The 17814-nt window shown below is 39.7% G+C and overlaps 1 protein-coding gene and 1 long non-coding RNA gene across 3 annotated transcripts in view; one reads left to right on the top strand and one right to left on the bottom strand.

Moving 5' to 3' along the window:
• Stac (SH3 and cysteine rich domain) overlaps positions 1–962 on the bottom strand; it is a 132290-nt gene extending 131328 nt beyond the window's left edge. The window contains exon 1 of one of the 2 annotated variants that reach the window (XM_013027055.1): positions 814–962. In XM_013027055.1, the coding sequence (XP_012882509.1) occupies positions 814–927 (114 nt within the window). In that variant the 5' untranslated portion in view covers positions 928–962. The remainder of the gene's footprint in view (positions 1–813) is intronic. The other variant, XM_013027056.1, reaches the window with a different exon arrangement.
• LOC105993716 overlaps positions 1–17814 on the top strand; it is a 44551-nt gene that overhangs the window by 15058 nt on the left and 11679 nt on the right. The window lies entirely within an intron of this gene.

Below are 17814 nucleotides of genomic sequence, written 5' to 3'. Positions count from 1 at the left end.
ATCCATAGAACTGTAACCCCACGTTGTGATTTCTGCTCCCCGATGAGTTGCCTTTCGGCATCGTGTGGCTGCTGGCAGCCACATTTGACTTGATCCTCTTCCAACATTTCCAAACATGTGCCTGGCACCCACGCAAGTTTCAGAGGAAGTAAAATAGTGACAGTTGACGGAGCTGCGGGGTTGTGTGTGTGTGTGTGTGTGTGTGTGTGTGTGCATGTGTGAGTGTGTTAGCGTGATTCTTTTAAAGGCAAGCGTTAAGTTCTAAAGAGTATTAACTTCCACAAGAGGAACACCAACTTTTCTCGCAGACGCAGTGCTTTTCTTTGCCAAGCATATATAAACGCATATTTTCAACTATTGGGATATGATGTTAGGCATGAGGTCTCTGAGACCCTTCAGATAGGACACCCCATTGCTGGCCCAGGGTGGGCCCAGGCTTGTCTGCGAGTGTCTCTGGACTGTCTCCATCCTTCCCCTTTCCTTACCCACCTCATACAGAACAGGAGCTCAGGACACACAAGCAGGTTGCAAGCACAGGACAGCCAAACCTCCTGTCAGCCCCAAGAAACCAGGAGTCACCGGGACTGGCAGGCACACCTAGGGTAGAAGCGTGGCGCAAAGCCTTGGGGCCACCGGGACCAGTCCAACAGCAGGGTAGGCAATGGGTCCTGCCGGACGCTTCAAGTCTCAAGGGAAAGCTAGGGACACCTTCTAGCTCCCCCGTGCCAGCGCCAGGTCGGAGGAGGAGAGGTGGCAGGGACAGGGAGAGAGCACCTGGGCTCTGCCCTGGGCTAAGCGTGCGCGCGCGTGTACCTTGGACTCCAGGCTGCTGGTGGACGCAGGAGAGGGCGGCTGCTCCGTGCTCGGTGCCGCCTCCCGGGGCAGTCCGTCCACGCTGTCCTCTCGGGTGCCGCTGGGAGGGATCATCGTGGCCACGCGGAACGGTGTGGAGACCCTCCCCCTGAGGAATAGCAGGCTCACCTTCCTCTGAGCTCGCTCCCCCCGGTCCCCGGCGCGCCCCTCAGCTCCGGGTCTTGGGGACATCCATGCTACCGGGTGCGGGTGCGTGCCGGCGGCGTGCGCCCCTCTGCCTTCCCGGCCCGGGCCCTGCCCACCTCCCTGGGCCCTGCCCACCTCCCCAGTGCCTCCACGGGCGGGGACAGAGCCTGTCCCGCCCCGCCCACGGCCACCGTACGGGGGGGGGGAGATCGCACAGTGTGACTGCCACCCTTCACAGGCGGGAGGGAGAGGCAGGAGACCCGCAGCGGCTTGGGGCGGGGCTGCGCGGCCACGCGAGGAGACGGGGCGGGTGGGCACCGGGCATCGCCCACTCGCTCTGGGTTGGGAGTGTTTAGTTGGAGAAGTGAAAATCCAAACCAAACCTGAAAGGATAGAAAACCCTTGAATGGCACGGCCTGGAGGGACCACCGATACAACTGCTTCATGCCTGGTTAAAAAAAATAACAAATCAGATGTGACTTAACTAAGCTGCTAGTGGGGTTCAGTATTAGACAGCAGGAGAAGGGAATCCCTGACTCGTACGCAATAGGATTTTCCCCATGGAGCTTTGATCTAAGGTAGCACAGATAGAATAGGAGCACCTGCTCCTCGGGGTATCTCGCTGAGCAGGGCTGCCTTCCCCCTCGTTACTATTTAGTCCCACTGTGTGGCAAGATGCGTTCCCCTCCCCCATTAGTGCAAAACTCCCTCGCCAATTTTTTTTCTTTTTCTTTTTTTCTTCTTCTTTTTTTTTTTTTGCCAATTTTCTAATAGAAAATTCCATTCGAGGTTTGATGGAGTATAAATGTTTGCAAGACCTGATTTCTGGGTGTGCAACTTGGGTAAGAGATTTGCACTTGGCTCAATGCTGTGGTTATCTTAAAATTCTTTAATTAAAAAAATAACAAAGACTATATTTTTCCTCCTTCCTTCCTTCCTCCTTCCTTCTTTTTACTGGGACCCTGCCAATTACACACCTTTTCCTTTATCCTTGCCAGATCACACCTTGGGGAAGAAGTTATGATTTCTTTTATCTCAGACCTCAGTTGCAAGCTCCTGTCTGGTGGTAGCCTATTATTTGCCATTTGGCAATAATAATTCAGAGTGCTAGTCTGAATTCCCTAATGACTCTCATATTCCTGGCTACGTCTACCAACTCAAATATCCATAGCCTTTTTTTCCTCAAAACACAAGCCTTTCAAGCATTGTTACCTCCTCCTTTGTTTGATAGGAAATGTAATAATTACCTTACTCACATAACTGTAACCCCTCTGTACAGTGTCTTCACAATGAAATTATATACAAAAATATTAAAAGCTGGAAAAAACATAAGCCTTTATTTTATTTTTGTTTTTGAGTACCTTTATTTTTCAGTTCTATCAGTTGTAATATAAAGGGGTTATACTTGTGTGTATAGTACACTTGGAACAAATTTACTCACTTCATCAAATTCTCATTCCTTCCATACCTCCCTCTCTTTTTCAAACAATATTTGGTGGGTTTCACTATGTCCTCTGTCTGTCTCTCTTTCTCACTCTCTCCTTCAATCATCTTTATTCCTCAGTATTCCTCCTTCCCACCTCATCTTTCTGGTACTTTCCTAGACAATCTTCTTTAATACTCATGACACATTACTATGACTATTGTTGTCATTGTCATTTTAGAACTACACAGGACAAATGAATGGAAACATGCAGTCCTTGGCATTTGGGGCTTGAGTTACTGTGTGCACTATAATGATCTCCAGAGCCATTCATTTTCTTGCAAAAGACATCATTTCAGTTGAGTAATGTTGCATGGTACATATATACACCAGATTTTCTTTATCAGTGCATAGTTTATTGGGCATCTGGGCCAATTCCATAGTTAGGCTATTGTGAACAGCGCTGTGAAAATCACAGGCATCCAGGTATCTTTCTCATATATTGATTTCCTTCCCTTTGTCCAGAGAGCATTATGGAAGTAGGTGCTAAGGTAGGTAAATTTTTAGTTTTAGAGGCACCTCTATACTGACTTTCATAGTGGTTATGCTAGTTGCCACCAACTATGTATAGGAAGGGACTCCTTTCTCCTTGTGAAAAAAAAGTAACACTGGAGGTATCAAAAAACATAGTAATGCTGGATGTATTAAAATACAGAACTTCAAATTACAGAGCCTCAGCAACAAAAACAGCATTGTATGGGTACAAAAGCAGACACAAACACCAATATAACAGAACATAAGATCTAGAAATAAAGCCATGCAACTACAACCACACAACCACCTTGCCTTTGACAAAGAAGACGAGACTATATTGGGGACAGGGAAGAAGTAACTGGGGAGGTGGGAAAGGAAGGAATGGTAGGGGAAAAACAAAGGAGGAGGCAACAGTGCTCCATAGGATATGTACTCATTACCTTACTCATGTAACTGTAACCCCTCTGTACAGTATTTTTACAATAAAAAACATATAAAATTTTAAAAAAGAATATATTGGAGAAAAGCCAGACTCTTTAACAAATGATAGCATGAAACTGGTTATCTGTGTGCAGAAGACTGAAACTAACTCCCCATCTTTGACTCAAGCTGGACCAAAGACTTAAGACCTTATAACTACTACAGGAAAATATAGAGCAAACTTTGGAAGACACAGACATAGACAATCATATTTGGAAGCACAGATGCCTTCAGAAGCCTAGCAAGTAAGAACAACAATGTATGACTCAGACTACATCAAATTTAAAAGTTTTTGCACATCAAAACAAACAATTACTCAACTCAAGAGACAACCCACAGAATAGAAGAAAACTTTTACCAGAAAATGCAGAAATAACCCAGGTGATAAATGGGCCAATGAATCGAACAGACAATTCTCAGAAGTCCAAATGGCTAACAGATACATGAAATATTCAACATCCTTAGCCACTAAGGAAAGGCAAGCCAAAGCCACACTAAGATCCCAATTCACCCCAGTTAGAACAGCAGACATCAAGAAAACAGGTGACAACAAATGCTGATTTCCAACAACAGAATCCCAACAACTGAAGTCACTACAGCAATAAAAGGTCCCCAGTAGCACTGTCAGTATATCTTTGTCTTCATCTACTTCATGCTTTAAACAGATGCGGCAGGAATCAAACATTTTAAACCTATTCTCCTGCATCTTGAGTCCAGTGAGAGTGGCAGATTAATCAAATCACACACACTCATGCACACATCTTTAGCAGAGTGCAAGAAGGAAAAGAACAGGACACCAGTGAGTATGGCCAGAAGGAGAAGGTAAAGTATGTGCAGATGAGGAGGTGAAATTCCAGGTCTCTTGGAAATTCCAGTTTTGGTGAGTGATCACCAATGCCACTTAAGATAAATCACTTATCTTTAGGCCTTAGTTATGTAAGAACCCTAACTCTACACCTGGTTCTAATTATACTCAGATACTAATAGTACAATAAATATTCTAGTTTTCAGTCATCCTAACTTTTACTTGACTCATAATTCTTAATATAAGTTACAGTTTTACCTTACCTTTTTCCCAACTCTAAACATAACGCGACTAGAGTCTAACCCTAACTCTAATTATAATGGAATCTTAGTTTTCATTCATTTTAACTTTGACTTGACCTATACTTCTAAAATTCTGTTTCAGATTGACCTTAATCTTCACCCATTTCTAACCTAACCCTAAACTTAACTCTGCCTGGAAAACTAACTATAACCCAATTCTAATTATATCCCAATCCTAATAATAACACAGATATCATGTTCATCTCATTCATCCCATCTTTTACTAGACTCAAAATTCTTTAAGTTAGTTTTACCCTAAACAATACATTTTTCTTTTTTTGGGGGGTCCGATCGTGGGCCTGAACTCTAGGCCTGGGCGCTGTCCCTCAGCTCTTCAGCTCAAGGCTAGTGCTCTACCACTTGAGCCACAACACCACTTCTGGCTTTTTTCTTTTTGCTTATGTTGTACTGAGGAATCGAACCCAGGGCCTCAGGCATGCAAGGCAAGCACTCTACCACCTTCCCAGCCCCAACAATACATTTTTCTAAACCCAGTCCTAAGCCATCCCTTATAAGACCCTAACCCTAATTATACCTAAATGTTAACATTAACACAAATACACAATTTTTCATTCATCCTTTTACTCAAATTGTAATTCTAATTTTTATTTTTATTTAGTGCCAGTCTTGGGGCCTTAACCCTGGCCCTGGGCACTATCCCTGAGCTCCTTTTTGCTCAAGACTAGCATTCTACCACAGTGCCATCTCTGGCATTTTCTGTGAATAATTGGAGATAAGACTTTCCTGCCTGGGTAGCCTTTGAACTATGATCCTCAGATCTCAAGCCTCCTGAGTAGTTAGGATTATAGGTGTGAGCTACCAGCACATGGCTATAATTCCAAATTTTAATTTCAGTTTGACTCTATTAGGAAATTTACCATTTCCTAATAGTAAATGTAAACACAAACTGGAACCTACAATGCACTAAATCTAATTATACCTGAATAAAAAATACAAATAGAATTATTTTCAATCATCCTAACTTTGATTCAACTCATATTTCTTAAATTAAGGTGCAGTTTTGCACTACATTTTACACTTTTCCTAATTTTTTTTAACCCTAACCATGGCTGACATTTCAATTCTAAACCTAGTTCTGGTTGTGCCCAAATCCTAAAAGTAACAAAAATTACTCTAGTTTGCATTCCTCCTAATTTTACGCCTCTTTTACTTAGTTAGTTTTAACCTAAACCTTTCCTGTTTCCTGATCCTAAGGCTAATCTGATCTCTAATCCTAATACTTATATATATTAGACATAGAACCTAGTAGTAAAAAATTACTCCAGTTTACATTGATCCTAATTTATATTGGACTCCTACTTCCTAAAATAAGTTTGTTTCACTCAAAATCTAACCCTTTTCCTAACCCTAATCTTAATCTCAACCTTAACTGGAACACTAAGGTGAACTCTTATTTATATCATATATATATATATATATATATATATGGCCAGAAGGAGAAGGTAAAGTATGTGCAGATGAGGGTGCTCTTTCATTGTGTTAAAGGAGGAACTTAAACTAAGTTGTTACTGATCCTAACAGTGGGAACAAGTTGACTTTAAAAGTCAGCTAGAGGGAAATCAGTTTCCCAGGCCAGGCCATCCATTTCTCACTGCCAAATTGGAAGGAGACACATTTGAAGCATAGATTTGGTCACAGACATTACTGTTTATGGATCTAGATGGCCATGAGAAGATGAGAGATGAGGCTCTTCCATTTGTCCTGAAAGCCATTCCTGGAGTGAGTCCAGAAGGGCATTGATGTATCAGTAGCCATGTTTGGAGGACCATGGACATGACAATCCCCTGTCTCTATGTGCTGATGCTCAGTGAAGCTGGTAGACCCACAGTGACTCTTTGTGTCACCTGAGGAGGCACTGATATCTCTGTGATGGATTCAGCTTTCATGGCTATCTGTGAGGCCCCCCTTGCATACCAGCCATATCAGGATAAGACTTCACAGAGGACAACAGGATCTACATGGGAGGAAGCTGGGATGACAGTATAATAGGATAGCTGCCGGCGTGGTCTCATTTCTACTTCAGGCTAGTCAATTCTGGAGCAAAAGGTTGCAAATAATTATCCTCAGTCTCAAATCTATTGCAGAATCAGGCAATTCCTATAGATTCCTTCCAAGGTCCATTTCATTCTAGCTACAGATAAACACCAAGTCAGCAACAAGTGTTGGGGTATATAGGAAGCTAATGCCACTCACTTGACCTGGAAGTCAGTGCTTCTGGTTCATTTACTTGTCCATTGGCTTGTAAAGGCCTCCTACAGCCCATCTGTACCACCTTTTGTAGAAAACATGGCTGGACATGAGTGTGAAATGTTTCCCATCTTGTCACATCACTCTGCTAGGAGTTTAGACACAGACACTGGATTTTATTCTAAAGACCTTGACTTCTTCCACAATCATCTCTGGTAGAAAGATACTCAGGCTGCTTTCAGTACACAGAAGACCAGCAAGAAAAAAAATGTGAAAGATGATCAGAATGTCTGAAGGATGGAGAACTGGCAAACAGAGAGGGTCTCAAGGAAGGGAAGGTTTTTTTAATACCCAGTAAAGCAGACTCATTATAGATAATGAGATAATCAGAAAGTTACAGGGTTTGGAAATTTTATTTTTGATAATAGTGATACCTGATATGTGTTGGATCTCTAATATATTACAGACAGACATTCTGTATATGTTGTTCTATCAAGCTTTACCAAAACTTAGCAAGATAAAGCCATTGTGCTTCACACAGTATGGGTTAAGGTCAATCCAGCAAGAAAAGAAATTACTTAAAGCCTATTTCAAAGAACAGGCTGGATGTTGTGGTTCCTGCTTCTAATTCCATTCACGAGGGAAGGATAGGTAAGACCACTGTGGATGCCTGCCTGGACAAAAGCAAGAGACCCTTTGTGAAAAAGTAACTAAAGCATAGAGGGCTGGGTACATGGCTTAAATGGTAGAGTGCACATGGACTCTGGAGTTCAAAACGCAAAAATCAAAATCCAAAACAAAAATACTCATTATCTCTTTATTCCTGAAGAATAATGTGGCAAGAGAAGTACAATGAGACCCTTTTGGTATGTGAGGCAATAAAATTAGACAGAATTTATGCCTTTTTCATGAGATTCTTGCCCACACCTTCAGTCTCTGAGCCTCAGGCTTTCCACAACAAGGTCTGACCACAGTCATCTGAGAGTCCTACATGACTGGGTACCCATGGCTCACACCTATAATCCTAGCTACTCAGGAGGCTGAGATCAGAGGATATCAGTATGAAGCCAGCCCAGGCAGGAAAAGGCTGGGAGACTCTTATCTCTAACAAGCTACTCAGAAAAAGTCAGAAGTGGTGCTGTGGTTCCAGAGGTAGAGTGCTAGCCTTGAGCAAAAGAAACTCAGGGACAGTGTCCAGACCCTGAGTTCAAGTCCTAGCAATGGCAAAAAAGAAAAAAAAAGAGTCCTTCATGGAACATGAGGGAGGGACACACCAAGTGGAAATAATTGGGAAGGAGTGAATGGAATTCAGAGCGACTAGGATTTTTCTGGAAGTGTACAGGGAAGGAAAGACTCTGGGGTGCAAGTGTGTTGGGAACAACACTGAGGTCTGCTTGTGCAGGATCCTTCAGATTTACTGTTAAGAAGCCACTGTCTCGTATCTTTGGGAGTAAAATCTGCTGATCACACAGGAGATGCTTGATAAGAGGGAACATTTGGAGCTCCAGAAATTCTTTGAGTAACTGTTAAGTGAGTTTTATAAAAGTCCATGGGCTCTCGGTCTGTCTGGAAGAAACACTATGCATGAACTGTAACTGGTACTGGAGGAAGAAAAGCATAACTAAAGGGTTAAATAGGCCACACAGTTAAAAAAAAAGAGTCAGAATTTAGAGTTCTGAGAGACACACAGGCACAGTCAGCTCTGGTTCACCTTAAGTCAAGATCAGATTTGTATGTATATGGGGTTTTGAGACCTAAGTACTCACATCAGGGGTGCATTTACCACCTGTCAAGGGTTGTGGCTATTCAACTGCATCTTTTTTTTTGTCAGTCCTGGGGCTTGAACTGAAGGCTTGGGTGCTGTCCCTGAGCTTCTTTTGCTCAAGGTTAGCATACTATTACCCGAGCCACAGCACCACTTCTGGCTCTTTCTGGGTAGTTTGTTGCAAATAAAGAGTCTCACAGCCTTTCTTGCCTGGGCTGGCTTTGAACCACAATCCTCATCTCTCAGCCTCCTCAGTAGCTAGGATTATAGGCATGAGCCACCAGCCCCTGCTTCAACTGCATCTGTCTTAAAGGATTATCTCTAGAAGTTGACTTTTAAAACAAACAGTAGAAATACTGGCAAACAGATAAAAGTTGCTGTTCTCTCTTTCTCTATATATAATATATATAAATATTATTAAGATATTAAATATGATATATTTATCTGTACAAAGGTGTTGCCATTCAACCAAGTAGTTTATGAACACAACTGGTCTTGATCAGTATAACCTCTTCCAACATTCTCACCCATCCCTCCAAACGCACCCTTTCCCTCACTTTTCGTAATTTTTGTAAGCTATGCATTGATTTTTTTTTTAACTTCATTCTCCTCCCTACTTCTCCTCATTTGTCTACTCACCTTTGGACCTCATCTTAGCCTTTTTAAGTTCCCATTTCCTGGTGTTTTTATTTGTCGAACCTTGATTGAGCCTAAGGAACTGCATTGTGTGCATACCACTCAAAGTTGTTTTCTTTTTCTTTTCTTTTCTTTTTTTGTTTTTTACTTTTCTTCCTTTATTCTCCCTCTCTCTGTTTAAAAACCTTTTTTATTGTAAACGTGATGTGCAGAGGGATTACAGTTACATGATTCAGTAATGAGTACATTTCCTTCTTAACAGTGTACTTACTCACCCTCCTCCCTCAGTCTCTCTCATTTTTCACCCCTCCGATTTCCCTTCCCACAAAGTTGTATAGTTCATTTCCAACATCGTGTCTAGTGGGTTTCACTGCTGAATTGGTTCACCCTTTGTCCCACCATTTCTGTGCTTCTCCTTCCCCTCTCCAAATCAGATAAACTTATATACAAGACAAGGGGTACAGAAATAAAAAACAGAAACAGAAGGGAATAAACCAAAAAAAAGGAAAGAAAGAAAGAAAAAGAAAAGCAAAAGAACCACAAACAGTTGTTGTTGTTGTTTTTATTCCATAAAGCCTTGCATTCATTTTGAAATATCTTCCCAACACTGGTAGCACCTTGCTGAGAGCAAATGAATTTCCACAATTCTCACTATAGTACTGTGTTTTCCAGGATGGGGTTACAGATTGCTTTGTCTTTCTGCCTCATGAGCCCCACTAAGTTCCTCCAACTGCCTACTTGGCAGTCAGGACCCATCCATCAGGCACTTGACAACTGGCCTGGAAAAGATGACTCAGGGTTTTAAGCCTTAAATGCCAACTTTCTTCTCTTCATAGCTAAGTAAAATGTACCTACAAAGCCTGCCTTTAGGAAGCATACCTATGTTTCATCTGCTTTTTCTCTTGCAGAGTTTACCCCCACACCTCCCCCCCAAAAAAGATTTTTTTCTTTTCAACAGTTAAGGGTAGTTGCTCAGATGTGCAGTATATCAGATAGTTTATCAGATGTGCAGACCTTTGGTTGTGGCTTTTGACTGTAAATTTGTGTCTTCTTTCCTCTCAGAATGTTAGCTGCCAACATGCCAAAATCTACAAACCATATCATTCAGTACTTTAGGGAAGTTCCTTAGTCTACAATTACAGCTGCTCATATATGAGGTGAACACCAAGATTTTAAGTAAAATTCTGTCTTATTTTACCATTTACTTCGTTTTATTAATTATTTTTTGGAAGTATTGGGATTTTGAAAACAAAGCTTTATGTTTTCTGGATAGGAGCTCTACTGCTAAGCCAAACCTCCAGCCTTTGTGTGTGTGTGTGTGTGTGTGTGTGTGTTGGCTATTTTTGAGATAGAGTTTTACTTGTTGTCTCATTTGTAATGCAGCTGGACCACAGAAGCATCTATTTTTTAGCTAGGATGTCATACTTGTGATACTACACTCAACTTCTTCTGTTGAAATGGAGTCTCATAGGGTTTTGCTGTCTGAGCTGGTGTCAAACTACAGTGTTCCTGATTTAAATCTCTCAGTAGCAAGGGTTACAGGTGCACCTGGCTTTATTTTGTTATTTTATTTTCTTCAACTCAGTTATTTAGTGAGTCACCTGACTCTGTTATTCTTACTTCCTGTGTGGTCATGGAGCAAGGAGTGAGAATTTACCTTAAGACAGTTAACAAAAATCAAGTATAGATATGTATATAAGTGTAATTCTTGTTTTATTCACTGGTTAATCTATCAAAGTTACTGAGACATGCTACATTCCATACTTTGTTCTTCAAATATTAAGAAATATATAGTCAGAGACCCAGAAGGACATTCATTTTTTGTGAGAAACGAAGGATTGGGGACAAGTATGAAGACAGAGTGAAGAGATGTTGAGAAGAAAGGGATCCTCAAAGAATATGGTAAAGGGTATGTAGCTACTCTTCAGGGTCCTTGGTGATGTTTTCAGATACATTGTTACTTATATTTGGTGCTGGTTGGCTGCGATGGCACTTCTTTTCTTGGTAATTATTACTTTGGAGGTAATAGTAATAGAGTCCAGGCATGAGTTATTCATGTAATGTCATTAACTTCAGCCCTTGCAATCCTCCTTCTCATTCTTAACTTACTTAATTACTGGTCTCTAACTTCTCATCAATACTTACTTGAAATTTCTTCCTTTCCTAATACCCACCATCATGTTTAAAAAAAAAATCTTAAAGATGTATGATATTTGAAAACTGTGGAGTTAATTAGCATGTAAGAGTGTGTTTTAAATTGCATAAACATATTGCAATGTGGTACATTTCCTCTCCCTAACTTATTTCAGGAAACATACTTTGATTTTTTTTAACAAAAACTACATTAAAAGTGAAACATGGAAAGATTATTTTAAAATTGATGAAAACTTATGTTGCTGGTTATGTATATTGTCCTTTCCTGTTGTATAGAATTCTATTATATGAAGCTACTAAGATCTAATTAATGCACATTTGTTGGTGGACTGTAAGTTTTTTTTCTAGCTTTGTTTATCATAAATAGTTTATCATAAATATAAAGAATATTCTCGAGCCTGACTTTTGGTGCTAATGTGTAAGCATGAAGTAAGGTTCCAGTTTTTTTTTTAATTTTCAATACTGGATGGTGTTGATATTCTTACATTCATTATTGTGGTTCTATTTCTGTATTCACTAAGGAATAAAGAAGTGCTTTAAAGACAGACACAACAAGAAAACCCCCCACAGGGATCTAGGACTCTAATTCCTGTCAGCTGGCAATAAGACCTATCCATAGTGTCAGTAGACCCCTTGTCAGGAGTAGATTTTCCATCCATCCTCACCTTGCAGTAACATAGACCTCCTTCCCTTGGTGAATCTTGAAGTTAATGTCCACCTGGCAGCAAAATGATGATCCTCCCCTTCTCCTGCAAGAGCAGTGTCAGAGAGCCAGCTGTTAAGAGAGATTAAAATTAGATTCAGAGTCTCACGAAATGACACATAAATGTCCATGTTTCAATAAAAGTTACTCTATATCAAGAACTTGGAAGATTTAAAAAAAAAGAATGTGAAAATTTTCTGATAAATACTCATACCAAGACAACAGATATGTTAGAATTATCTGACAAAAGTTTTAAGACAGTATAACAAAATGCTGAAAACATGCTCAAATACAAACCAGAATTACCAGCATCCAAGTAGACTTTTATGATTTAGCCTTCTGAACTCCAAGGATTTTGAAAGAACAACCAAAAGGAAACTTTTGGTCAGAAATGACAGAGGAAGATTAAGAAACCAGGACATTGCAACAGTTAAAATTACCCAATCTGAACACTGGGTGGCGGTGGCTAACACCTGTAATCCTGCTGCTCAGGAGGCTGAGATCTGAGGATCATAGTTCAATGCCAGCCTGGGCAGGAAAGTCCATAAGACTCTTATCTCCAATAAAACACTAGAAAACTGGAAGTGGTGCTGTGGCTCAAGTGTTAGAGTGCTAGCCTTGAGCTGAAGAGCTGAGGGACAGTGCCCAGGCCCAGAGTTCAAGCCCCATGACTGACAAAAATAAATAAATAAATAAATAAATAAATAAATAAATAAATATCCAATCTGAGTAACAGATGGAAAATAGAGAGAAACAAAATGGACAATGCCTCCAGATGCTGTAAAACACCAACAAAGATTAACATTCACATCATCAAAGTCCCCAAAAGAGAAGGGAAATCGGGTGGGACTAAAAAGTACTTAATAATAGGAGAAAACTTGTCAGATTTAGCAAGAGGTATAATAACTCCACAGATTTAAAAGGCTGAGAGTACCACAAAGGAGGACTTCAATAAGATTCATGCCAAGATATGCTGTAGGTAAGTTTATGAAAATAAAAGACAGTTAAAAACCATTTGAAAACAGCCAGAGAAAAATGATGCCACATCTAGGACAAAGAAAAATGAAAACAAGTTTTCTCATTGGAAAGTCTGGAGGCCTGAAAAAAGTGGTACATGTTTTAAGTGCTAAAAGATCATAACCATTAACTTAAAGTTCTGTGACGGTGAAAATATCCGTAGGAAACAAAGGGGTATCAAGGCATTCCCAGATGAAGGGAAATCAAGTAGACAATCATCCCAAATGGCAGGAGGAAGTCCTAACAGAAAAACTATGGTCAGAGAGAAATCTGAGACATGAAGAGAGAAGAAAGACACAGTAAGGAGAATTGAGGTTCAATGGGGTTCAATATATTAGACTGTCATTCTATTGGCTTTAACTGTGTTTGACTGTGCAGTGATGTGGTTTTAGATGTATGTAAAGGAAACATTTAAGACAAGTGTGGAGTGAGCAGGGGAAAATAAAAGAAGGTATAGTTATTTCTTTAAATTTTATTGCATTGTTAAAATAACACTACCACAGGCTGAAAGTCAGATATATGTAATGTGGTGCCTGGGACGTTATCAAAAATTGCTATAAAATGAAGACAACAGCAATAAAAAAGGCCTCAGCATAATAAATCACAAAGGGATTGAAAGACATCACAATAAGAGAGAGGCAAATATAGAAGAAAACATTAGTTAAGTCAGATTTCTCCAAAACTAAAAATTTTATTTTGTGAAAATATTTGTTAAAGGCATAAACAGAGGTTATAAAGAAAATCACTGACCACACCTATTTAGAATTTTCTTCAAGAACCCCTCAAAAACTTAAAAAAGAAAGAAGCTGGGTGCTAAGTTTGTGCCTGCAATCTTAGTTATTCAGGGGGGTTGAGATTTGAGGATTGTGGTTTGAAGCTAGCCGGGGCAAGAAAGTTGGGGAGCCTCTTCTCTCCAACAAACTACTCAGAAAAAAGCCAGAAGTGGTGCTCAAGTGGTAGAGTTCTAGCCTTGAGCAAAAGAAACAAGCTCAGGGAGAGTGCCCAGGCCCTGAGTTTAAGCACCAGGACCAGCACAAAGGAGAGAGAGAGGAGGGAGAGAGGAAGGGAGGGAGGGACGAAGGAGGAAAGAAGGAAGGAAGGCATAAATCAAATCAGAATATGGGCAACATGCATGAAGAATTTTTGTATTTACTTCTGCTTCACTGAAGCAAATGAACACATGCAAAGATATTTAACATCATCAAATCATTTGCAAAATGATAATTCAGATGACACTGAGATATTTTTATACACCTATCAAAATGATTCTACTAAAAAGTAATGTCAATAACTAAGCATGATAGTTCAATTTAACCCCAGTTATGTAGGAGACAGATGTGGTAGGACTGTGATTTGAGCCAAAAGTTTGGAGGATCTTGTCTCAAAAATACCTCAGAAGTAATGGTGCATGCCTGTAACACCAGCTGGGCCAGAGGCAGGAGAAGGAGGAGCAAAAGCTCATGCTGGTTCTTGGCAGAGATGTTGAGAGACCTTATCTGAAAGATAAAACTAAGGCAGAAAGTTCTAGAGGTATGGCTCATGTGGTAGAGCATTTGCTCACTAAGTACAAGGGTCTGAGTTCAAAGCCCAGTGCTGCCAAAAAATGAAGAATAAACAATGACAACACTCCATGCTGATGAGAATAAGGAAAAACTAGATCACATATACAATATTGGTAGAAATGTAAGATGATAGTTATTGTAGACAATAATAACTTTTCTTAAAACTAATTTCAAGCCAGGCATAGGTGGCTCACACATATAATCCTAGCTACTTAAAGGAAGCTGAACTCTGAGAATTGTGGTTTAAAGCTAGGAGGGGAAGATACATCTGAGAGATTCTTATTAACCAGAAAATTGCCAGAAATGAAGATGTACCTGAAGTGGTAGAGCATCATCTGTGAGTTTTAAAAAAAAGTGAGAACTTGAGGCTTTAAGATCAAGCCGCAGTACCAGGCAAACAAAACCACAACAAGAATGTTACCACTGTAATAGGACCTACTAATTTTACTCTCAGGTACTTATCCCAGAAAAATGAAGATGCATGTTCTCACAAAACCTTCACATGTATGTTTATAGCATTTTTATTTGTAATAACTTCAAACATAAAAAAAACCTGAGTCCTTCAGCATTTGAGTATCTAAATCAAAGGAATCCTTCATTCTATGAGATGGTTTTGTTGGTCCATATAAGCCATTTCCAAAAGATTAATGTTACTTTAATCCATTTATATACAATGTTTTGGGGATTAAAATTTTCAGAACTAGAGAACTGGTTAGTGGTTGTCAGGGTTACAGAAGGAAGGGAGATAAGGGAAGGCAAATGTGACTACAAATGGGCATCCTTGTAATGATGGAAATGATTTTAGCCTGGACAATATGACGGTCAGTATCTCAGTTGTGGTACTGTTCTTTGGTTCTACAAGACTTTACCATTGTAGGAAGTACATGGAGTCACTATACAATTTCTCACATTGCCTGTGAATTAACAAAATATCTTGAAATCAAAAGTATAGTAAAGTTTTCAGGGTATCTGCTTTTACCTCGAGGTCTTTGATCCATTTGGAATTGATTCTGGCGTAAGGTAACATATAAGGATCTAACCTTAGTTTTCTACAATTAACCAATTTTGCCAGCACCATTTGTTGAAGAGGTTATTTTTCTTTCATCCTATTTTTTTGGCTCCCTTTTCAAAGATTAGGTAGCCATAGGTCTACAGATTCTTTTCTGGGTCTTCCATTCTATTCATTGATCTTCTGTTCTTTTGGCAGTATCAAGCTGGTTTTGTATTACTATAGCTTTGTAATAGAGTTTGAAGTTTGGTATTGATATTCCTCCAGCACTGTTCTTTGTGTTAAGGATTATTTTTGCTATTCAGGGTCTTTTATTATTTGAATTTTTAGATTACTTCTTCTATTTCTTTTTTTTTGGGGGGGGGGTTCCAGTCGTGGGGCCTGATCTCTGGGCCTGGGTGCTGTCCCTCAGCTCTTCAGCTCAAGGCTAGTGCTCTACCACTTGAGCCACAGCACCACTTCCGGCTTTTTTCTTTTTGCTTATGTGGTACTGAGGAATCAAACCCAGGGCCTCGAGCATGCAAGGCAAGCGCTCTACCACTGAGCCACCTTCCCAGCCCCATTTCTTCTATTTCATTAAAGAATGACGCTAGGATATTGATGGATATTGCATTGAATTTGTAGATAGCTTTTGGCAATCCTGGAACATGGAAGGTTTTTCTACTTCCTTAGTTCTGCCTGGAAAAAAAAATCATATTAAGTGAAGTAAGCCAGACCCAAAGAAACACATATCCCATGCTTTCCCTTGTTTATAATAGTTAGTATATGTCTGGGATAGTCCTAGCAGATGAATAGCATAGCTTAATAGCTATGTAATATGACTAAATAAGATGATGCTAAATGAAATGAACTCCAAGATATGGAAATGAGAGGTTTATCTTTGTTTTTTTGTTTGTTTGGATTTTGTTGTTGTTGTTGTTGGTCATAGGGCTTAAACTCTGGACCTAGACACTGTCCCTAAGCTCTTTAGCTCAAGGCAAGTGCTCTACCACTTGAACCACAGTGCCACTTCCAGTTTTCTGGTAGTTAATTAGAGATAAAAGTCTCTCAGACTTTCCTGACTGGGCTGGCCTCGAACAGTGATCCTCAGATCTCAACTTCTTGAGTAGATAGAATTATAGGTGTGAGACACCAGCACCCAACTCTGTTGTTGTTTACAATGTACTATGTGATCTTTTTCTTTTGTGTTTTGTTCCTTTGGTTTATCTCCTGTTGTCACTGTATTTGATTCTGTACCGTGGTATTGTATGTACATTTTCTGAATTAGGAAAGAGAAGGGGAACAACAAAATGGCGAGACAAAAGACAAAAGGCAAATCAAAGCAACATCGATACTCACAAGACACTATGTTGGAAATGAACTGTATAACTTGTGGGAGGACTGGGGAGAGGGAAAGTGGAAGATGAGGGAGGGGTAACAAGTTTGACAATAAATGTACTCACTATCTTACATAGGAAACTGTAAGCCCTCTGAATACCTTGACAATAAAATAAAAATTTAAAAGTATAGTAAAATATAATAAGTAAAATATATAAATAGACAATTTCTAGATCAGTAGAATAAACAAAGATAATGAAAGTCTGCTCAATGGTCATTTTTTTGTTAGAAAAATGAAAATCACATCTCCAGTTCACTGATTAGCTCCATAAAAAGAAGAAAGGAGCAATAGCATTTATTTCCAGGGAGAGTCTGATGCAATACATACTCACTCTCATTACCCAGCCTCTTGGGAATGTACCTGCTGCAATAGCTACTCAAATGAATAATTTAATTGTGTCTACTACCTCATTTCTGGAGATTAATCACTTTCTACTCAGGAAGGGTAAGAAAGAAATTACTGATTTTTCCTTTTCTTTTATGTACCATTCTTTAAAACATTTTATTATCTTTAAGTAGAATTTTATTATCTTTAAGTAGTTATACAAAGGAGTTGCTATTTAGCAAGGCAGTTCATGAATCCTTATACTTTTGTCTTTTTAAAAATTTACATTATTGTTATTATAGAGGTGATGTACAGAGGGATTACAATTATAAGAGTAAGGTAATGAGTATTCTTTTCATACAGTGTTTTCTGTTGCCTCCCTCTCTTCCAGTCCCTCCCTTCCATCTCCACCCATGAGTTGTGTAGTTTACTTTTATCAGTGTCCAGAGTGCTCTACTGCTGTACTTTTTTACTTTTTCTCTTGAGTTCTTTGCCTTCCCCTCACCTTCCTAAAG

This window comes from Dipodomys ordii, unplaced genomic scaffold (assembly GCF_000151885.1).
Source record: "Dipodomys ordii isolate 6190 unplaced genomic scaffold, Dord_2.0 Scaffold99, whole genome shotgun sequence".
NCBI classification, from domain to species: Eukaryota; Metazoa; Chordata; class Mammalia; order Rodentia; family Heteromyidae; genus Dipodomys; species Dipodomys ordii.
Note: the sequence above shows the minus strand (reverse complement) of the source record. Positions and strands in the feature narration are given on the sequence as shown.